Source organism: Mizuhopecten yessoensis, unplaced genomic scaffold (assembly GCF_002113885.1).
Source record: "Mizuhopecten yessoensis strain PY_sf001 unplaced genomic scaffold, ASM211388v2 scaffold4535, whole genome shotgun sequence".
NCBI lineage: Eukaryota > Metazoa > Mollusca > Bivalvia > Pectinida > Pectinidae > Mizuhopecten > Mizuhopecten yessoensis.
The window spans coordinates 308,010-332,908 of record NW_018405595.1 but is presented as its reverse complement, the minus strand read 5'-3'; the positions used below and the strand labels follow the sequence as shown (position 1 = coordinate 332,908).

The 24,899-nt window shown below is 34.8% G+C and overlaps 1 protein-coding gene across 9 annotated transcripts in view; it reads left to right on the top strand.

The window, feature by feature from the left end:
* Positions 1-24,899, top strand: part of LOC110449220 (Kv channel-interacting protein 4-like) — a 500,831-nt gene that overhangs the window by 198,901 nt on the left and 277,031 nt on the right. For 2 of the 9 annotated variants that reach the window (XM_021495924.1, XM_021495929.1), the window contains exon 2: positions 3,118-3,120. The exons of the other annotated variants lie outside the window; for them this stretch is intronic. In XM_021495924.1, the coding sequence (XP_021351599.1) occupies positions 3,118-3,120 (3 nt within the window). The remainder of the gene's footprint in view (positions 1-3,117; positions 3,121-24,899) is intronic. 9 annotated transcript variants of the gene reach the window in all.

Sequence of the window (24,899 nt, the reverse complement as noted above, 5' to 3'; positions counted from 1 at the left end):
AAGCATTACACGTTCCTCTCGTTTATCGACAAAACCAGCATGGGGTCACACTCACACCTTTATAATATCTGTCACTTAACATTAGGTTGGTTAATTACATTGACACGTGCTCTTCTTTAAATAACTTGCACTGGAATTAGAAAACTTCTTGCATTTCTGAATAATCTCTTCATGACACTTCCTATATCTAATTTTAGGGAACATCCGAAATAGGGAAATTTATTTTACTCCCTATTCATAATTAAATTTATTAGGTTTAAATGTAAAATTGTAAATGGGAAAACACGCAATGTGATCGAATTACCTACCAAAATAACACCAATTTAACCCAATATAGTTATAATTTATGGTTTGTTTAGAATACGAACTGCTCATACCCTTATTATATCATGTCAACAACAAAATATATCATATACAATTTCGCGTTTTACTAAAGTCGGTCTATTCCAGAGAAGGTGTAAATCTCCTATAGAATTATTACGAAGGTACCAGCATCTATGAGTAAACTATTACTGGCTAGTTTTAAGAGATGCCAGGCTGCATCATGACCTGATTTCAGGGTCACATACATTTAGATTACAAATACTACATTATGGCTTAGATGGTTAGTTATTGGCACACTTACCTTATTTTAATGGGTAACATCATGTCCGGTGCCCATTGAAGTACACGAAAGCCCTGCATTTTTTAGAACAGTTGTTGGCGCCTGTATTGCTTTGTCTGTATCTTTATCGCGTATTGGTATCAGTCGTCTCTTAAATCAAGTTGTATTTTTTCTAGGATATTAAAGCTGTGGTATCAAACAATCGCTTTGATAACAAACATGCTGTATATCAGCACGATGGTTACCAGATTTGAGACAATACTTGTCGCCGTGATTCTGAAGAATATACAGTAGGATAGAACAGAAGCATTGTATGTCGAAACATCAAAATTTAACATCGATTCTTAAAACCATAATAAATTGTACATCAAAACAAATAAATAGACATCATGAACACTATCAATGGAACAGCTATTAACCCAGGAATTAGTAACGTACATGTTTACAATGTGTGTGGTATCCATCAAAATGCCTCTGTATGGTGTATAGATATCGTTAGATATTGCAATCTTATTGAAAAACAAAGCCTACCAGCAACCACAGAATATCTTCAGCTTCTTTAAGATAGTTTAATGATTTTACCTCGATATACATTTATAAGGTACTCTTAATGGCTCCTGAGCATAACCTCACCATGCAGCGTTTGACATAACAGTCGAAATCGGTAAGCGGTTGGTATATGTCAATATTAACATTGAAAACTGTGAAGTTCTGTAGAGATATTCATTTACAATAACGTGTTGAAAAAGTCAGAGATATAGTTTACACTGAATACCACACACACAGGGATCGTTCTGTAGGGGGTACATGTAGCAAACACATGGTAAACCATTAAAAACCATTAAAACCCATTAAAACCCATTACACGAAAAGATTATAATTATGTTTGTGGTACCAAAACAATTTGTGTGTGAAATGCCAAAGCCTTATTGATTTTTTACAGTAACTTTGAAAATATCTCTCCATTATTTGTTTTTGAAAAGGAAGGGGAAAGGGTGTTGTGGCGATGGAGGGGGCTTTTGATTTGTTTCATTCTACATAAAATAGAATGTGCACATTCATACCCCGTCGAGACTGTTGATGAAATGTTTTATCTCTACGCTTTTGAATACTGCTTGTCACGAAACTGCATATAAAACTGTGTGAAAGTGTTGTGTGTATTATCCATACGTTTATAAAATACATCCCTGTCGTATTGTAAAAATTGCATGTGGTTGAAGTCTACACGGGGGTATTTTTTTTAATTCCCATGATTCTATTGGAAAATAGTTAATTCTATTCCAAAAATATAATTCAATTTTGAGCTGGAATGAGCATTGTGAACTTTGATCAAACGGTTTTGAATGTTTAACAATAAAATGTTTAAGAGAAAATATGAAAGAAGTTGATTGCATTGAAGAAATTACAAGATTGAGTCTGGGGCTTTAAATGTTGTCTGGTATTCGGTAGAAATGTATTCCCTACTGAAAACATCTGTAATTGAACAGGAACTACACCCTAGGCGTCATGTTTGATTTGTCACTTACTAATGCGTTCTTCCTGTTTTGACAGTATATCATTGCACAGGGTCATTTCTATGTATAATTAAAGTAAGATACATATCATATCATATTTTTCTAACATTTGTATTGTAAATTAAAAAAAATCAAAAAGCATCATTCTTTTAAAGTGCACCCATTTACGTTTAGCTCTAAATAACATCCATTAAGAATGTGATTAAATGCTTTATTTCTAACGGGAAAACCGATAAATTCTGCGCAATTTAATGTTAAACTCATTAAAACACTTTAATTTCCTCAGTAAAACCCCACTGGAACTACAGAGGCACCAAACGAGACTTTAGATGAATTAGTTTGGTCCCGTGCTCAGCTGTATCAGTTCGATTAGCTTGACGAACGTTAAGTTAAATACTCATTTTAGTTTAAACTACTTAAAATTCAGACAGTATCTGCAGCGATATGTTCTTTATACATTAGTAATCATAGACATTCTATAATTTACAATCTTTTGGTCAAATTCCATCATTAAGATTATCAAAAATGTATTTCCATTTTGACATTTTGTACTATTGAACTAATGAAGCTTGATACAATTCATTTTCTGGTTTGCTTTGAAATGTCAATTCGAACGGTTACCTTTATAAAATTATTGACAAAATTTCTTTATTTTTATAATAATAATTTCGCATTGATATCTAAACGTTCCTGAAAGACGTGTGTTAGAGATATGCTTTCAAATCTAATATACATTTGTACGTTATAGGTTTTTAAATATTGGTTACATCTCCTTTGAAAAGTGTAAGCTGCAAAGTGTCATATTTCATAACGGGAAGTTATCTAATGCACCGATGCCGAGCATATACATTTTTGTATCACTGTCGATGTCTTGAAACAATCCTGTCATAATGAGATTTGGAGTTTTCTTTGTGTATTCCCACAGTCAAATATACCCCTTGATGCAATACGGATGAGCTCATAGTATATAATTTAACTTGCCTTATACGGCGTAATAAGTGGGTGTTAGTAGTGATGTATGATTCCGGATCACGTGGTACATATCCCACATTATGAAGACGTCATAAGTTGCTCTAAAGCCGTTATTTAAGTTGACTGATTACGGTTTAGATTAGACATCCAATACATTGCTTTATGTCACAAAATGCTCAGTTTACCTAGTGTTTCAAATGGAATAGGAATGAATTTTCAGAAAAATGAAATATGATATATATCCGAATATTTCTTTCGAAATTGTGATCTAAGCATATATATGTATGAAATGCAAAGCTATAGCGTCCCTTTTGTCGTCATAAATATGGTATCTTTGTGAAACTGCTGAGGGTTTGAAGGTTCCTTTCTTAGTGCATGTGAACGTTAACTCGATCAGTTGATCAATTTCTGAAGAATGTATATATATATATATATAGATATTTGTAATATTTTCAAACGTTAATATCAAGCCGTTTCATGCATGCTGTGCAGACGGTAGTTGTCCATATTAACCTTCTCACAATAATAATTATATAAAAATGTGTTTTTAATGCTGTAATACATTTGCACAATGGACTAAAATGTTCTAGTTAATGTAAACTGTGGATTCAAAAGTACTAATAAAGACGCACAGAGACATTAATGGACTAATACAAGTACTCAGTCGATCGATTTAACTTGCTTAATATGAGCTTGTAAGTTTACATAAACATATATACACATTGTCAAAAAGAATTGCATGTGTTTGTACAGGTCATCAATGGATTCCAATATACAAATCAGAAAAAACAGTAAATTTCAATTTACCAAAACCTAGTGGACTTGCGACCCGCATTTAAAAATGACCCATTATACTCTTCATCGATTTGGCGGAACGTTCGCGAGCACTGAGTCGTACTATTTAATTCCGTGGGTAAGACATGTTCCGTAACACTGTTACACACTAGATAAAAACTTGCCTGAAACAATCTTTTGTTGTTGTTGATAAACGCTATAATATGTTTGTATACAATGAAGTGCTAAGTTAAAATGAGTTTAACCACATGTGTCGTATGAAGTAACGTTAATTACTTATTTCAAGTAAACTTCACTGATTATATTGAAAATGATTACCAGGATGGCAAAGCGAACTTATCTTTTTTAACACTGTCAAAATTAGATTGTTGTTGCTATTTTATTGCATTAAATGCTCCATTATATCGATATACACACAAAAAACAAATGTCTGATGACACCTTACGCAAGATATAATACAAATGTATGTAATGATAGGTCATGATTGTGAAATACCTTACCAAATAATCAATCTTATTCAAATGAAACAAGAAGTGTGTATCTTGCGCTAAAATATCAAAACAATCTGTTTGAAAAGTCAAATCAAAATATCTTCACAGTTATGAGACATGCAATATATACCAAATATTGGTATGTTGATAAGTTTTGCGGTAAACAAATTAGGTAAGAATAAATAAATTGTAGCCATCTTTACTAGTAATAGAACAAGAGAACCGTCACATAGTTAACTGTGTCAAGTCATAAAACAAGCAGGTCTGTGTTTCGATAAAAGGAAGTAATTTTGGAGTATTTCAATATGAATGAAACGGCAGTGCAAATTATTTATTTTTAATTTATCCATTCGCGGTACATTGTATGTTTGCCTCAGTCGTTTCGTTGACATTGCCGACAGCTCTGCATACAGAAGTAAACAACATTAAAATACCATATTTCATCTTATTTATCATGTCAGTCTAATATATATATATATCGTTTTGTTTTCTTAGGTGTCTTCCCAGCTCCTGTTTTTATCTCATTATACAGAACGGATATTCTGTGTTTATCGTTGTGTATTGCAAATGAACCTAAGTCGTTTTTGCTATCTTAACTATCTAACAAAAGTGTGATACAGTAGGCCTTTTATATATTCAATGCAGTTGCAACTATTGAATTTTTTTGAAGGTATATATGTCACGTGACCCATAAGTTTGCAAGATATCGCAGAGCTATTTGTATACTCCTGTGCATTATATGCAATGTAACACCATCATGCCTATTTTACCTTAAAATACACTAGTAATGGCACCCAGTGTGACGTCACAGGGAATCACAAGATGGTATCACAAAGTCACAACTGCAAAAAACGATTGTATTTTTACTTGGATCGTTCCAGTTCAAATTTTCATAAATGTGCAGTGTACATGCTTTGGTTCGGCATATGGTAAAATAGTACCGTACTCGATCCCGTCCTGTCTGACATTGTTTTCAGTCCTTTCTATGGATTTCTTTCTTTATGTTATGAAAACAAAGCAATTGAAGAATAAAACTCGTTATTACATTCGCCTTCTTTGGACTCTTCCGGCGATTATGTATATAATCACCGTATCATATCCTCAAAATAGAGTGTTCACTGTTAATTTTGACATATCGCTATCGCACATCAACAGTGTTCAGTATCCTTATGAGGAGATATCGTCACTCCCAACTCTTTTGCTCCAGGGAACATTGATACAATTATAAAAGTAAATTAGTTTTCACACGTGTTTACCCCTCATGTTATTTTATCACAAACGGTGTCTCTAATGAATAAACGAGTGTCCTACCACATAACATATATTACTTGTTCTAAAGCCAAACACCACACAAAGATCTTGACAAAATTAACAAATGGGCAATCCCAGCTATTGTAAAATTGAATCCTTAAAAAACAAGAATTATATTCATCTGTTTCTCTTTATATGAACTCAACGTTAAAATTTGACACGTACCATTGAAGTTGACTTCTCTGACTTTCATAAACCCTTTGGTGTCAATCTAACTAAAGAAATGGATTAAGTATACCATCAATTATCTGTATTGAAGAAAAAAAAAATAAGGAACAATTTGAAAAAAAATATAATATGTCATTAAATAAAAATTGGTTAAATAAAGATATATCTTATTCATATCTTATTCATAAATTATTGCATATGGATTTGAGGTTCGGACTGAATGTTAAAGATCTATATCACTAGCAAACGTCCACTTAGCAGTAACGCGTACATTTAAAAATTCACATGAAAGAAGGAAATAACATCATTAGGTGACTCTAGCTCTAATCTGAAATATGACAAGAAACATTTAACATAGGTGTATGACGTCTTGGAAGTTGATATATTCCTTCTGGTCTCAAGGTAATTATTTATATACTTTTCAAATATCTTACTTGACTTGTCAAAATTGAACAAATAGCATTTTCAACCTATTTTGTATCTTTCATTCACGAATGTGCACACTCATGTGTTGTTGTTTTCGTTTATCTTATGGACCTCAGTACCTGATTCTGATTATGAAATATAGGAAAATGAGGAGAATAAATAATCAGTCCACTGTTATAATTAAGAACATGAATAACTTGGCCAGCTTGGTGTTATAAATTCAGGAATCTTAAGACTCAGGTTGATAAATGTATGTCCCTTCCCAAAGAGAGAAAATGATCTATTAGACCAAGCGTGTTATCCTGCCTTCAGTTTTATGCCTTCAGTTTTTAGGTTTGTTCCTTAGTAAATGGTATTGGGATTTCCATTACAAATACAATCTGAATTAAAACTACGCCTTTGAACGCGTCTGGTGGTTGGCAGAATTTTCCATTACCAATGTATAGTATTCCAACAGTTACTCATTATACTGTGTATGCGAACGAAAACGATGTTTGCCGCGATACTTACACCTCTGTAGAGATTTGTTATCTATCACTCAATTGAGAGAAGACCCGCTGTTTGAATGACGTATTGAAGTAAGTTTGAAATAAATGTTTTCAGTGAAATTCGAAAAAAATGCCTAGGATTGAACATTATTACCCTTAAAGCATTTTCTTTTAACTAACGTTCCTGCAGATGAAGTCCATAATTTAGATTTTGTTTTGTTTTGTTAAGTACATCAAGCTAATGAGATTCTATGAAACTTAACCCAAGACATCTGAACCCGTATATGGCCATCGGAATGGTTTGCACAGATGTACTGTTATCGATTATCGAGGAACATAGCGCGTTGCCGTAATACTGTTTGGCCACTTTATCTTACTACAGATCTCAATTAAGAGATCAATTTTCTATTCGCGTCAATGTTCATCAACCTAATAGTTTTCTGTAGTACGAATGCTCGTGCGAATTTTGATTATGTGGCCATTCGTTATGGATGTTAGCACAAGCCATATGTTGGTGATTTCTGTAGCATAGCCATTAATAGGATAGATCGGTTTACTTCATATACATGTGTATACATGTAAGTAATACCGGTCCCTTTACAAACATACCTCTACAGATGTCCACTCCAATGTTTCTTATACAGTAATCTCCTTCATTCCGTTTTTAATTTAACTGTAGCGTGACCAGGTACTTTGTAGTTTAGTTTTTTAGGGCGACAATTTATTAATAAGAGGTACAGTGTTAAATCCTGGTCTTTCCTTGTTTCATTTTTACATTCAAAACACTGTTGCTGCTTTTTTGTTTATTTCATCTTTATTTTTTTTGTCAGTGTAGTTCATTAAGGTATTGCTTTCCTTTCATAAATGTTTTGTTTAAGCTATAGTTATTCCTGAAAAAAAACTGTTTCCAAAACATAATGACCGTGGATCCGTAATTAGTTGTGAGGAGATCAACCTTTACCTACTACTCTCACAATGTAATATTCCGGATCACGATAGTTCCCGTTCATATAGTCTCTCTAGACGAGTCGTCAGCGCTGAACCCAAAGAAAAACAATTGCGTCGACAGAATGATACACTGACCCGTCTTTGTATATTAGTAGCGAGATGCGACGGAGAAGTTTTGATGGAAAGCTGACACTGTATTCTGTGAAGTCATGCTACACATAATGGACAAAGCCGATGCTATATATTGACTCTGTATGTGTTACCAAGGCAACCCAAATGTTTATCTGGTAGTTGAAACGTATAGACATTCTAGTCTTGATTGGCCATATGATAATTGGAGTTCACACGGTATATTTTGATGTTGAATATATAAGAAAATGAATAACAGTTAAATTGAAACAAAATCGCGTTTTGACAAATAACATTGATCGTAGTGTCATTTTTTCCCGTTTTGCCCTTTAAATCTATTTTCGATGAGGATATTTTCGCTTTGACCGTGCTGTTGCGATTCATTCAATTACATTCGTTCGTGTATGTTTTCGATCCATCTTTCGGGAGGACGCTTACCCTTCTGAAATATCTGGTCTCATTGTCTATGTACCTTTTCAAGGTCTCACCTGTACATCCTTTGGTCCCGTTCATCGTTTTTGCCTTCTGGTATCGCCGTTTATGAGTTCGGATCCGGTTCGCAGTTTTGCGTACACATCAGTATTCGTCTGGCAATTAAAAAAAAAAAAAAAAAAATAATAAGCAAAAACATCTTTACCACATTTTTGCTTCTGACCCTATGACCTCTGTCTTGTGCATACAAGTAATCAATGATTACACGTGACCTAAACGTGATAAAACATGCAAAGGTTATGGAAGAAAGTGTGATAATTGCATGACACGCAAGTTACATTGTACCATATGATTGAACAAAGCGTACACGTTATAGAGACATGTATTGTTATGTTTTTATCTGGAGTATAAAGTACAGATTGCACTAGCTTACCTATCGGAATAATGAAAATTTAAGCGACTTCATCCCACAAGGATATCTTTTTCAGATGAACTGATGATATCGATCTATCATTTTTTAATGTGTCGCTGAAACGTCTCAAGTATTCCTGTTATTCATAGACGCATACAACTTGTTTTTAAAATGAGTGCACGCTCCCAGGCTCCAAGATAAAAAGAATTAAGCTATCTGTTTTAAAAAGTCACGCTTTTTAGAGTTAAGATAATTAAACGGTTGCTAATTCCATTGTGGTACACGATATCCCTTTGATCATGTAAACAGGCAAACACGTACAGTGTACTATGATAGGTGATATCTGTTTAATTAAGTCAGAAGTCAGAGGTCAAACTAAGGGTCGCTGATCAGTTCTGAATTTGAAGACTCAATAAATAAATAACATCCTACTCCAGAAAAAAACCTAATAAAATGTTACAGATGGATTTTTGCCATAAATAGAAACGTACCTTCCTCCTTATCAAGTCCAGTTTTCTGAAAACAACAGAACTTGTACGGAATCTTATGAGTGTGGGTTAATTAGATATCGATTTCTTTTGGGAAGGTCAAACAAACAATGTTATATATAAACATACCGTACTAATGGTCAGTTTCATCCCTGTTCATACGAATAGTTACTCGCCATTTTTAAACATCTTTGTTAAATACATTGAAGATAAAATATGAAAAAATTACGCGTGTAAGAATTTTAGGTATCTTGTGTTTTCATATTCAATCATGAATACCAGATCCAATCATTCCTGTATACATATTTATTACGCTTGATAAAGTAAACTGTTATACTGTATGGAAACACACAATACAAACAAAAGTAAAAAATACTCCCACATAAAAAGGTCAAGTAACTATACATAATTATAATTGATTAAATATAAAAAAAAAAAATAGAAAATGTGTGTAGCTGTCTTATGTTCACCATTGGTTTGGTTCATTGTGTTATGCGTCCTATAAACAACAATGGTCATTATCCACAAATATCCTGACAATGTTTTGAATGTGATTATAGTCCATTTACTTCATCCGGATAGATACAATTTTTTAATAACTTGACGGGATTAACACAAAGAAAAAGGTTTGCATTTCAACAGAAATCAACCAAGGGACTTCAGCAGTTATCGACTTCAGATTAAACTGAAAATTTAGTTCAGATAATTTCAATTTAGCAATTATCGACTTCAGATTAAAGCAGATCCATGTTTTCTCAACCGAGAGCACAAACTGGGTTTATCTTTTTTAACACTGATAGAAAGTCGATGGATGCAAGCCGACGGTACACAGCTCGTCACTGAGGTGATTGGTTCGCACTCTGTTCAGTTTAGTTTTCAGTAAACAATGCGCATTGTGTGTATCCCTAGGCCTACTACGACCACCGAGGAGGGTCGAACATGCAATGTGACACATTAACACTGCACGCCGGGCCTTGAACGACAAATAGAGTATGGTACGACTAACTCGAATAAAACATGGAACCTCTGTGATCGGGAACACCCTGTGTGACACAGACTTAGTACGGCATTGGTCTGTACATTACTTCCGAACGAATGGCGGCCGTTCTGTCGGGGGAGAAGTAGTTACGGTGTTGAATGACTCGAGTTAATTCATTTCTCTGACAGATTTGCTATAATATTTATCAACAATATTGATTAACACATCAATAATGCATGTTAACCGTGTTCCTATTGCTAACAAACATCACTGTATGGGGCTGATGGCTGATATTTTTGCTACCTTGGCATTCAGTTACCCAATGCTTATTTTTCACGGATCGGATACTCAATTGAAGTCTTTCTTTAGTTGCTGAGCAATGTCTGTAAATATGCATGAACTTGTGTTGTTGTCGTGCAGTGTAGATGTTAGAAATCTGTAAAAAGTCAAATGTTTACAACTTCGATTTTATTATCAGTTGTGAAAACGTGAGTTTGTTCGCTCGCAAAATACACAGATATGTCCAAATCTTGTAGCAATTATCTAAAGGACAAATTTCATGTTGCTGCTATGACGTATTACAATATTACATTGGCTAATTGTAAAGGTCTTGATTGTGTGACTAACGGCACACACACCCACTGTTTCAGAAAAAATACCATAATTTGTTGAATGATTTCACTTTACGCTTTGCGTGCTGGTACCAAATCAAGGCGAAGCTAATCACTTTTTTTTTTCTCGTTTAAATACTGCATTCGTGATCTTAACACGTGTTTCAAGTAATCATGTTTTATGATGTTTTTTATCAAGAAATTGTCATCATTAGAAAGTCTGTCTAAAAGTAATATACATATATAATGTTTACAATATGTACATGTTCATGAAAGACAGCATTTCCATCTCCACATACGTTTTGACTATATCAAGACAGACCACACTTAAGGGATCTTGTTAAGCAAGTGTAATTACTGTTCGTAGGAGAAATGTCGTTCCCTTTGGTTTGGTGCTTCCTTGGTTCCGGTTGTGGTGGATTCGGGTCGATTTTCAGTTCTGATTTTGTCCGCGTGCGGTGAAGCTACGATGTTAGCGTGATAATTGTGTTGTAGTGTTGACTTTTTGCGATTAAATAATTTAACAGATTCATTGAATTGTACGTTGAACAACGCGTTTGAACTGGACAAAAAGGTGCACAACCCAGGTTTTGATGTTTCTGATATCATTCGGAACATATGTTCCACTCTCTGTAACACGAACGAAATTAATAAAATGTGTAACATGTAGCAATCATTTCTAAATACATTGTAGTACATGTGCTGAACACTTACAATGAACTTGTTTTCTGTGGGCTAATTAGTTCGCGGATTTACTGAAAATCGTTGTTCGATTTGATTGAAAGATAATTTATTAAAATAGGACTGAAAACAACTGAAACTACCGACCTTAACGTCCGTTCCCAAATCAAATACAATGATTAACATTTTGCAGGAATATAAAGGTTGTCAATAAATAATATAAGTACATGTATACGTAAGGCTGTTAACATCGTTTGTCGTTTCATATTTATCATATGATGGATTATTATTTTTCTTAAACATGATACATTGGATCTCTTTCCTCGGAAAATAGATATCGCCCGCAAAAATATGAACCACTCCAAAATAGAGGTTATATGTTAACATAGTGTGCATCTGTTGATTGATAGTGTACAGTGGTCCCACCTACACAATAACTCGGTAATGTATCATCTGTGTCCCATTCCGATGGTTTACGTGTATGTCTCTGGTATAAATCAGCACATATACTAGCTATATACACCGAGCACAGGGCAACAGTAGCTATGAATGAAGAATGGCTTAATAGATTGGACGTAGTCGGTAGGGCCACTACAGTTACTGTCACAGAGTGTGTTATTTGATTAGTCCCCGGTAACAGTAAACACGTGTACCGATACGTAATTAGTGACGTGGTATTACTCGGTATATATCGTGTTGGCTCAGCTTTCCAGGTATCTCCTTACACAGGGAACCCAGAATCAATGATAGGGTGTCTGTTTTCACCTATTCTGGTGTGTAGGGAGTATCATACGACGTTTTGGGGGGTCTCATACAGCACTCAATTGTTTCATGCTCAGTAGGTTTTACATATACATGTTGCTATTGATTTTCAGATTCCTGCTACACTTGTATAGGAGAGTACCAAAGCACCTCTGAAATGTTTCGTTTAATTTTGTTCTTGTTCATGAACAATTTTCTTGCTGTATTTGTTTTTAAGAAAGTTGAATTGGGATTGTATATTTTGTGGGGTTTTATGGTTTGTAGCGTAGCAACATGATTTTTCATAAACATGTAATGTCAGGTGAAAATAAGGCACGATGTTTATTGTAAGGTCCTATCTTCAAGTGCTTGTGTTTCCCAGTACATTTACTGTTTGCTTCCCAATATTGATTTACAAGGAAACCGGGAAAGTGTGAACATATACATATGTAACCCTCTTTCTGTTTCTTTTGATGTCTGTATTGAAACAGAACATTCTTCCTACCATTCGCAGCGATCTTAAAAAAAGGAGAAAAAAGCATACGATACAGGGACTTCTTCGTTTTTCAAAGAAATTCTCCGTTAATTTTCGCTAATACCATATTTTTGCAAAAAAAATATATTGTTCAAGTTTCATTGTACATTTTGTATCTTTGCAGTGTCATAAAATTTAGAATTTCCGAAACAAACCTTAAGTGTATTCATTGTCAAGAAAATACATTGTTTCAAAAATAGTAAGACAATTTTGTTAGCTCAATTAGCTTGAACCACTGTAAAATTAACATTGTTTTGTCAAATAATTCATCCGCGGTCAGGTCGTTTATTCAAAAAATAACTTGTACTCTTCATAATTTAATCAAATATTTGCTAGATATCTACAATATATACAACATTTTTTTAATAATAATATAGATTATTATCTTCAAAACATTATTTTCGATACGCTAAATATCATTATATATTTCAACATGTACCGATATAAATGTATCAACTGAAGTGGCCCATAACACACTTAAAACTGTAATGACGAACTTAATAGATATCGGAATTTAAATGAATGAACTAAAAATTCGCAGGAAAAAGAAAGCAAGTTCATTCTTTAAGATTAAACAACACAACAACATATCCCACACAGGTTAAGACTAGTCAGAGTTTCGTTTGGCCACAACACAAGACTTGCTACCCTTTGACAGTTAATGTCTTGTGTGGTCCCAAGATGTCTGGTGTGTGGTAGACATTTATCTGTCGAAACTTCTGAAGTCTGGTGATGAGACCAGAGGAAACTTGGTCTAGTTTAAGACTTGATGGGAAGGGTTATACACTGTACAATGATCATCATGTAATTCACGTTCTAGAAGTAAATGTACATATGCGTTGAATGACACGCGATTACTGGTATAAATGGAATCCCGCCTGAGGCTCCATCGCACATAATGACTGTTCTACCAGTTAACTACAAACAAATAATGCGGGTTTCTTTCTTGCACAATACCTTATTAGCTAAATAAAAGTTAACTGCAAATTTTGAAATTATTTTTTCTTAATAATCATTTGAAATTTTGTGTTGCTTTGTTCTTACTGTCGCCATCTTTAAGTTTAGATCAATCCACACATGTTTAAGTTTAAACCATCGATTTTTCGTTTGAGTGTGTCTGTATGATAGTTAAGCTTACAATGACTTTCAAATTCGGATACAGGGGAGATATTAACGCGACATAAGACATTGCGTATCGCGAGATTAATCTAAAAATCATTTAGACCATGTCACGGTATGACGTCATAAGCTGTGATATTCTAGATAGCTGAGTACTATTCACTTTCTAACCTTATAAAATTCAGATGGCATTCATATCAATTATAAATGGTATGGTCATGTATTGACGTCATCGTCGTTCCATTGCATGACCTCATTATTTAAACGTTGGGTACCGTTGAAACTCCCGTGAAGATGACGGTAATAATGATTAAAGAAGCATACTCGGTACGTACACACATCCCAACTCTATGCTGAAATTTGATAAATTAATTCAATGTCAATGTATCAAATACTTCAAAAACGACGATGTAACTCTTTCAGTACCTTAACTTCTCTATGTTGGCATTTTACAGTCGAAATGGAAAAGACAATTTCAACATTAAGCTCTAGTGCACTTCACGGAACTGTTCATCAAGTTGGCATCGATATTGACTTCGAATGGCAAACGGAAGTAGGTTCATTTCTTAACTTTTAGCGTTGTATATCACTAGAAGATAGTTGTAGACGTTCATACGTTTACTAACGTGTGTCCAGTCTATTAGCGCTACATTATGCCAACGAAATATGTTTAAACAGAAATCGATTTGCATGCTTATGAATTATATGATGAGTAAAAAATATCGACTATCAATATAAATATGTACTTTATAATGTCTTTGTATTTTCTGCGCAAGAACAATGTAATATGAATACTATCAAAATGAAGCGTTTTTGTGTACATCTGCCGTTTCAAGTTATTAATCGAATAAGTATTGAATAGGAATATCAAACGGAAATCCGTTCGAGGTATCTACCAATCACTTATGTCTGGTTGTACAGGCTCTGTCAATGTTGATGGCAGATAACCACGTGACGTGTACAAACACTCCGTTGTTTACATGCCAGGGAAGTATTATGTATATATTTCACGTGCTATGCTGTTTTACACGTGTAGTTATGATTTATGCAGGTGTTTTACTATTTTTAGCAAAGAAGAAAAATGTGTATAGGATATACATAGCTCACCTGTTAATAGGTGCGCGTCAGAGCCAGAATCACGCGCAGATCGCGCGGTCGGTGTCTCGAGACTGGCACGCATCGTTGTTACAATGTATTAATTAAATGACAACATGTGGTCTTAGTTTGACAGGTAAACATCTAGCAATGCTTTGGAAAACAAGTGCTACAGAATGCTGACATAAGAAAAGCTCATTTTTTTCTTGAAAACGTGGATTTAAAACTCTGCATAACACATGTAGTAATCGAGGATAAAATGGCGGATATTGATCGAAATGCATTTTTGCATGGGAAGATGGGTATGCTAAACGGGCAGGCATTCCGTAGGGATCGGTTACCTGATCAGCTATAAATAAAAAAAAATACACATAATATAACAAAATAACTTTTCCTGCAACTTAATTACTTTGCGGAATGTAAACAAGAAAATATTTCTCCCCAGCCAAGTGTTTAAGCATCCGGATTTGTTGATGTAGTGGAGTCAATATTCCCTTGTTGCGTTAGAGTATATGGGAAATACTTGTGCTGAAGTCATTGGTACCTGTATACCTAAACATTGTATGTTTCGTTTTGTTGTATGTTGTCATTAGTTCCTTGTTACTTTTGCGGTATTATATCCTTGCATTTTTCACTTGAATACATTATTGACTTATTAACATAGAGTCGTTGCCTGCCGATTGGTGCGTCGATCTCCCAAAAACACCAATTATTGATAGACCCATCTTTATAAATAATCGGACTAAACCTGGAGATAAATGTTTTATACGATGAGCGACTGTTTCTACAAGGACTCCTAGTGTCTTTCCTTGCGTATCGAGGTCACTCGCTCCCTATTTCTTGTCTCTTAGTACAACATTGCTTTCCAAGTATGTAAAACTTATGTTATTGTAAAAATAAAAATAATATTGTCAGGAACTGAGTACCATAGACGTGCCCTTGTTTGTTCATCAGCTTATATATTATGACAGACACGAACAAAAAAAGTCAATGGACCGAAAGTGAAGTTCAAACAATGCGGGCAGCAGTTGTTTCGATGTCCTAAGCTATCATGTGTATTATACAGAATTGCAATATCAAGTATTTTGCCATATATACGTGAAGTATCATCACTAAAAATAAGAAGAAAGTACGCATGTATTTGAAAAGGTTGGTAGATGTAGAAACTTAAATGCAAGCATTTACTGCACACTGTGGCGATTTGACCAATTATGGACTCATCGTTGGTGCTACATTTAAAAATTAAATAGAATGAAAAATCAATGTTTGAAATGTTCCAAATTATATGTAGAATGCAGCGAAAGGGAAAAGTTGCTTACAAAATCTTCATTATGTACAAAAAACGAGTATAACCCCTAGTCAACTACCTTGTTAAGTAAAAATATTTTTTAGGAAAACGTAAAATAGAAAGCAGCTATTTGAAGATTTTGTTTACAGAAATTACTGCACCAAGTGATAATCTCGCCTGTATATGACTTATTTTATATTTACATTTTGCAGATAAGAATAATTGAACAGTCTAGACCCATGTACAACCTCTTCATGCCTCTATTCTTTAGTTATTTACCCAAGTACACTTGACTTTCTCTGGTCCATGGTCTGTACTTTGTCTCACCACAGACCTGCACATGTTTGATAAATGCAATAATGTTGCAGGAGACCTGTTCGTATGTAGTTTAATGGTCAGGTCGTGCTTTCCGCCGAGGATTTTATCTTCATTTCCTCTCCTACATAAATGTATATGTACATTGTATATATAATGGTTTGCGTTGAAAATGTCTCGCGAGACTGCTTTTTCTGAGGAAAAACAAAATATTTTGCGTATATTTACGAGAACTGTTATGTTTCTTTAACACGCATTTTCTTTACAAAGGAATTCTATACTTACAAACATTAAAAGGGAAAACGTTTATGAATAACCTTCAAAAATCATACATAATATCGTTTATCTATGGTAATTAGAAGTATACGTGTATTGAGATTTATTAGATCTATGTCGGAAGAAAAACGGCCAACAAAGCAGAAAACACGCCGATTCGAATTGCCAAGGTTCAAGGAAACGCTAAGACGGATGAACTTACTACTGAATTGAAATTTATCGAACAAAATATCGTTTAAATCATATATTTCCGCTTTCGCCATTATTTCTCTGACAACCAAAGACGTCATTTTTACACGAAAACTTTGTTTTGCATGAATAATTCGACAGCATGTTGTAGGCACTGTAAAATGCGTGTTAAAATCTGTTAGGAATAATTCCCTTGAGCTTCCTGTTGTTGATGTAAATATCTTCTATGATGTTTTTACTTTCTATAAACATCATCATCCGTCAATATTACGTAACAAAACACTCCAGACATAGAAGATAGATTTTATGCGCTTAGGGCTTTAAGAAATCCATAACATTAATAATCATTTCAGGGATGAATTATCGCATTAAAAAAATGTCTGTATATGAATCAGACAGTATAGGGCAGCCCCACCAGACCAGAAACGGTTATGACAATATCCTAAATTCATTACTTAACCGATCTCTTGGGACTCATTGTGTTCCTATATAACGTAACAAGAAGGTCAGTTCGTTTTACTGACAACCCGTCTTTCTGCAGATGGGACCATTTCTTGGTCTATATGGGGTTTGATTTAATCTATAGCGGGTGTTTTTTGCGACTTTGATATGTCGTAAAAAATGACATTGACCCAAATATTTGGCGTCTGGCTACAGTACATGGTTTTTATGCGTAAACATCATGTAATTATGTAATGCGTTTTTTCCCCAAGAGATGGCGCTTCTTGAATTATCAATATACAAAAAGATATATGATAAAGTATCAATTATAGAAAGGATACACGTTATGACGAGTAACAGAACTCAGGAGGAACATCTATCATTACTTCGCATATATGATCAAGGGACGCAGAAATACAATTTAATTTCCACTTCTCTGTGCGTTTATTTACATTGTTTGGTTATTCGTACACATCTTTAGTGAATGTTGAACATTATAAAATCGTCAGATCTCAATAACTGGTGCCTAGAATAATGTATTTTTGTATTTTGTAACCTGTAGATATCTGGAAACGTACTTGGTTTGTAAAGGGAGGCTACTCTCTCAAAGCGACGTTATATCTATACATACAAATGTATGGTAATTACATTGAATGGTTGAATAAGATTTGTGACAATCCTTATATTTTATCATGATAACAACAATTGGTAATATTTTTGTAGACAGAATAGCATCATTAATGTCATATGAATATTTAAAATGTATTCATTTTAAATCTTTACTGTCAATATAATTTGTGAGCACTGTTTTTGTTGAACAGAGAGGCTTTCAAAGACTTTACCTTTTGTTTAATTCCTTATGTATGTTGGTATAATACAATAAAATGAAAAATATACTCTCAAGCTTAATTAAATTTGAACTTACTGTTTAGAGTTGGCTGTGCATACCAAACATAAACAGTTGTACATTTTGTAATTCAATATTCTGCAACTTCACGTACGCATTGATGCTATACATGCAGAATCGACATTCTCGTGACAATTAGCTAATGATAAGATTCCATGCGTTCCCAGTGGTCTCGTTTTTCGCGAATTCGGCGTTACTTTAGAGATATGTGGACCAAATATTATTAAATTACGAATATCTGTAACATTAAATCCAATTATTTGATAAAAAATCTATACGAGTCTTATATCAATATTGATTACGTTAACTTAAGCTTACGACATAAATATACAAGAATTGCACTAGCGAAAACATGTACAACCACGTGACCTTGTAAAATATCAAACAGGCGTTACAGTCCGACTCATCAACTTATGGACAGTAGATACCCATAATATAGCTTTTTATGTTTAACTTCGGAACACTTACAACAAAAACTAAAATGTCATTATAATCAACGTGATGATTATGGACATTACTTGGCAGAAGCAGAAGAAGAAGCACTTAGGTTCATGTACGGTAGAGTCCTTCTGTAAAGTCCACATTTCACTATACCGTGTCACCACGTGCCTGTACGACCAGCTGTCTAGAAGCCTACAGGCAATTACAGCTGTATACCCTCCTGCCAATATGTACGACATGTCTATACGTACCACCCCAAATGGTATATCAATATAGGACCAACTTGTCCATAAAAATCACCGGCTACTTGAAAGTATCATATTCCGTCTTTGCGTATTGCAGAGTTATCTTCTCTTGGGAGCAGGGATTGATTGTTACGTCATTGGTTTGTGTGAAAAAAAATCGTCGTTTTCTCAAAAATTGATGACGTTCCTCTCACAAACCATTGACGTAACAATCAATACCTGCTCACAAGAGAAGATAACTCTGCAATATGCAAAGACGGAATAAGGATACCCCAACTGGTGTTTTGTTATTTTCAATACTGAAGATAGCTTACCGTTGGTTTCAAAGGTTTTTTCTTGATGTTATGATATTTAAAGATTTATAAAAGCAGTACGATATAAAGAGTATTTAACAAAATCTTTGAGTTTTCGATACGCTTCAAAAGTCAACCAGTTTCATCTGATGTGTACATGTGTATGTTGTATCTGTAAACCTCTAGAGATCTAGATAAAACATGCCACTCTAAAGTAGCCATGCTATCCCACAGAGAACGATGGCGTGGTTCTATGATATACGGTAGGCTAGTGCCGTTCTACTGTTCCCTATATCCCATATATCACAAGTTGATTCTCGTGTACGTGTATCAGTGATTTACACATTTTTTTTGTTCCATTACCAGCCAATGGCTCGCGAAGTTAAAAGTTTAACACATTTTCTTTCTTTCGAACTTTTAATACATACACTCCACACTTTTTCCAACCATAAAATTAATGCTCGGCAATTCAAGTGGTTTGCTAATAAAACATACCGGGATATATGGTACACCAAGCAAATTGCATTAAATGTACACGCGAAAAATGAATAAAAAGCAAAAGATTTGCAGTATCGTATACATATACGTGCGTGTATGTACAATAACGTATACGTTATATTCGTTCACGTGCTATTTTATATGCACGGGTTTCATATATCGTAGAAGCCAATTTGTGCATATAGCTAGATGTACCAGTTTGTATTATTACCCGAGCGAGTATTATAAAACAAAACTTCACCAGACACGTATCTTTGACCGAACCATCAATTTATGATGAATGATTCATTTTAGTGACGTGGAGTTTGCCAGATGGTTGATTCAAATTGAAGCAAATTGCCATATACTTATTAAACTAATTGTTCTGCTGACTTTACTTTCTACACATGGCTGTATTGCTGTGCATGTACTCGATATCATGTATTTGATACAACCTGGTCGAGTACTCCTTCACTGATAACCTATATATACACCATTAAACTAACTCCAGCTATAAATCAAGTAGATGCATTTACTGGAATATCAATATCAATACAAATATTTCAGTACTTTTATGATGATATATAATTATTTTATCAAATCCCAATGAAATTTCACGAGTAATATCCCGCGCTTATAATAGTGTGTATCTGGGACAGTTGGCGCTCGCGCGCGCGATACGACACTTGCGTAGTAACGCTCGCGGGATACTGCCTAAGTTGATTACGTCGTTAAGTGCCTATGATATAGCATTGGCTGTCTCCTCCAAGCACACAGCAATCACAAATTGACTGTAATTAACACCAAGATGACACTGTTGCCAGGAAATCGATAACTAAGCTGTAACGTATGCCAACAAGATGTACACACTATCTTGAACACGAAGTGATACATGTACCTACATGTACATATACTTCCATTCCAAACCTTCGTTTTATACATTGTAGCTACGTTTGGCTAATACATTATAATCAATGAACAATTTAGTCAAACTTCATAATTAATTTCATTGAATCATCAAAGGAAAAGCAGCTAATTTTGATAAAACAAGCATTGAAAATAAATCTCAGTACCAACGACTTATGAAAAATTACTGATATAACGAAAATTGAAAATAAGGCAGGAATGATTTTTTTCCAGCGGTTGTACATGTAAATGTACATCACAATATGTCCACGTTCAGTCTTAACTGGGGCGTTTCATAGGACGACACGTCGAGACATGACTCCTGCAATACAATGTAATTATATTGAACTATTCTTGAGAATTGTCAAACAGTGGTCTCGTCAGAGGTTTATTCCAGCTACAAGGCTACAGCCGATCTCTTGGACTGATACTCACCCAGCAGAATTAACCATCTTGTTGTATGTACATCTGTAAAATTATAAATAGAAAAAAGAAGAAATGATGTACATGTGAATACATATAAATGTTAAGCAGCAAGATTTTATTGTTAAAGATTACCATACGGTGTTTTCAGGGTTGGTCGCAATAACTATTTTCTCGATATTATCGCTATAATTATGCTTCTCCATGTGAACATTTACGCTTAAAATGGTGTAGTTATAATCACAATATTTTTTCATAATTATAAAATGATTTGTTTTTGACGCACTATTTTCTTACGCGAAACACATATGTGTGGATACTTTTTCCGGTTCAGAACGTCACCTGGCGCGGGGCAGACGTTCTTTTTGTTTTGAAAACAAACATACTTTCCTAAATAAGAAAATCCATTATCAAGTCGTTCTCAACTCCTCGGGTATTCTCATGCCGACAACCAATGACAATGAAAGTATCATGCTACCGCAGCGTTGTATAAGTTATTATGTAAATGAAAATATTCTGATACTAAACTTTACCACTAAGTTAGTCATAGACATGGATGTTAAAATGTAGGGTTAACTGAATAAGGAACTCGACTCATCAGTAAATCAAAGAAAGGCTAGTGTGTTGGAGGAATATTCCAGAAGAACACGTTTCTCCGGCCGAAATAGCTGGTCTAAAACAAATTCAACAACATGTGTGAATAGGGTTAAAGTTCAAATTTCTCATAAATATATCTCGAGTCCGATTTGTCACTCGTTAAACGTTGGATATTATGATACCACAGGGAGTCTGATGTACTTGAAAAAGGGCCACGACATTTTAACATCAATGCCAGTTTCACTTGGGAATCCGTCGAGGATAAAATCACTTCTCCTTGTCTGTCTCTGTCTGACTATTGGAGGCAAATGTGTCTCATCACCATACAGATCAACAACTTTCTGTTATCATGTCCACTGTAAAAAATACATGAACATGTATACACTACATGTAGTCTTCTAGTCCGAGATAAGTCAATTTAACCTTACTAGTTCTTTAGACTGATATTGAATGTCTGAAAACAACATTATAATCACGAATATAAAATTAATTTAAACATAAATAAATTTAAAAATAAAACAGAAATATTACATCCCCCAAGGGTTACGCCCAGTTACGCTTTGTGTATAACCCCGGAACATAAAGCTTCAGAAATCTGTAATTTTCAAAAGACATGTATCAGCCAAGCGACTGGTCACAATTTTTTTGTTCTGCATATCCCGACAGGTGGCGTGATAAACAGCAAACACTGCTCTTAAGTCCTTATTTCGCATTGTAGGGGGAAAACGTACTTATTGCACGGAAGCATATAAGAATGATATCAACAATTTTTGAAAAAACCCACCACTAATACAGTTGTGGGACCGCACAACGCACCAAAAATAGCGTGCGCACACCATGCATACATCGTTCACACACCGTCCGCACATCGTCCACACATGGTGCGCACAACTGTGCGATTTGGTATCATTTGTAGATCAAAATTACGGAATGACAAAAATACGGAAGGCTTGTATGAGATAATGTACATTGTGTATATATGTGTAATTTCTCATCACAATAATAGTGTAGTATTTGTGTTCATATGTGTTCCTTGTCGACATTTCAAGCTGTGTACAGAACAAGGTTATTCGGTTCTAATGTTCGATTCGCTTACCAAAACATGACATAAAGAATAGCGGACAATACTACTTCTTGGACGAAATTATGACGTCACTTTACAATTTTGCAAAAGTTTCTAAATTATTCGGAAGCCGATATTGTTTCTTTTTTCGATTTGATCAGAGGATAACACCTTAAGAGTTTTTAGTAGAAGTAACAGTATGAAACCACGTGTACAGATAACCTATGTTTCACTTGTAGTGCGTCAATACAGGTGTTGGAAATGTGAACATTTCTAGCAAAAGCCAGAAATATGTTCATTTTAAACCTTCTCGGATCGATTGTCCAAGCAGTCGAGATCTTTACCTGTCAGACATCTTTTCAGAGTTAGCGATAACAATGTCGAAGAGCTATCTGCTGGTAATGTGGAACCTGTCAATTTTTATGAAACCAAACATTTGTTATCTCCCCTTTCCCACTAAAAACACCATTAACATCACGCCATATTGAGGATTCTTTATGATATGCCATTCCAGTATGAAAAACATATAAGTCACTCACCTCCTCTGTCTGTTTCTTAAAGTTCTCACATTTTTTTCCGAGCACACTAACACTCGATCGTTCATCTGGGTGGTTGATGTTGACACTATATCAGTTCCTGATTTCAAAACCGCCATTAAAATGTTAAGGCTTTCTTCATTTCGGCGATGAAAGTCTACAAATAATTAAACTTAGGTATTGAATGTTTCAAACAGCCATTTCTAGTCACTGAAATTAAATATTTTCACTTTAGCAAACGTTCAGTAACGTTCCCCTTGAAGATAAATTCATGACCGTCTTACTGACATAGTTATACATGTGTACACTTATAGGGAATCTTCTTATGCAGAAATTCTATAACTTGATCATATGCAGCGACTGTTTTGTGCCCGACTGAAGAATCGCAGTTCCCTCTAGTCTACCTTTGCAAAATCTTAGAACCCTTAGTTTTATAATCAATCATATTCTATTTTCTTAAACATTTTATTTCCGTGGTTCTCCTTTAACATTGACAGTTTAACCATGTTCCACGGGAACCACCGTTTCCCCAGTTAGATGTTTTTGTGTTGATGTTCCGTAAAGACATCTCCCGCTTGGCCCTGCATGACTTACAGGTTTTGATGGGTTGTTATCACTTCCGTTTGGCCCTGCATGACATCATTGTGCGGATGGGGTCGTTATGACTACCGCTTGGTCCTGCATAACTTTATTGAGTTGATAGATTGTTCTATGACTACCGTTTGTCCCTGTATGACATGCTTTTGTTGATACATGTTGGTTCTTATGACAAACGTCTGTCCTTGTATGACCGTATCGTGTTGATGGGTTGTTATTCCCCCACAACGAAAACCTGGCATGTCCTTAAATGACCATAGCTGTTTATAGGACGCACAAAACAAACAAACAAACCACCAATAGGGTACATGCACATAGTAATGTAGCAATCTAGATGATCAAAGTGTATACACACACAAAACCTAATCGCCTTGACTTTAATTTAAGAAAATATATCAATTCAATATAACGATACTTGTTAATGTAGAAAAACAGATAGAGCAAAGAATAAACAGTAGAATGACAGCAGTATACATTGAACAACAAGATGCTATTCCCCAAAAGCTGTGAGCTCGGGGAGGGTGAATATCCCTACATCGTTAATCGACATCTAACCCTGCCATGACCCTGTGCGCACGTGTTGTCTAGCCCTGATTACCAATCGGGACATTAAAGAGATATCTCGTGGGACATCACCTACATGAAGGTGCTAATAGTTAATTATCCAAGCACGTGAATGAACACACACACGTAAAAGCCAGGACGACTATGGGACAACGTAGGTTGTTTTGAAAAAAAATCAACCTTAGAGGATATATCAATTATTGTTATAAGAGCTGCCCATCAACACACTGAGGTCATGTACTCCCAAATCACAGGGCCACGTTACAATCACACATATGCTATACTGATACGGNAAATGGTGTACTAGTAGCAAGACGATAAGGTCATACAGGGCTACGTGCACGTGGTAGTCTTTACGGCCATGTCACATGATGGTATAATGGCCCCGCCAACACAATAAGG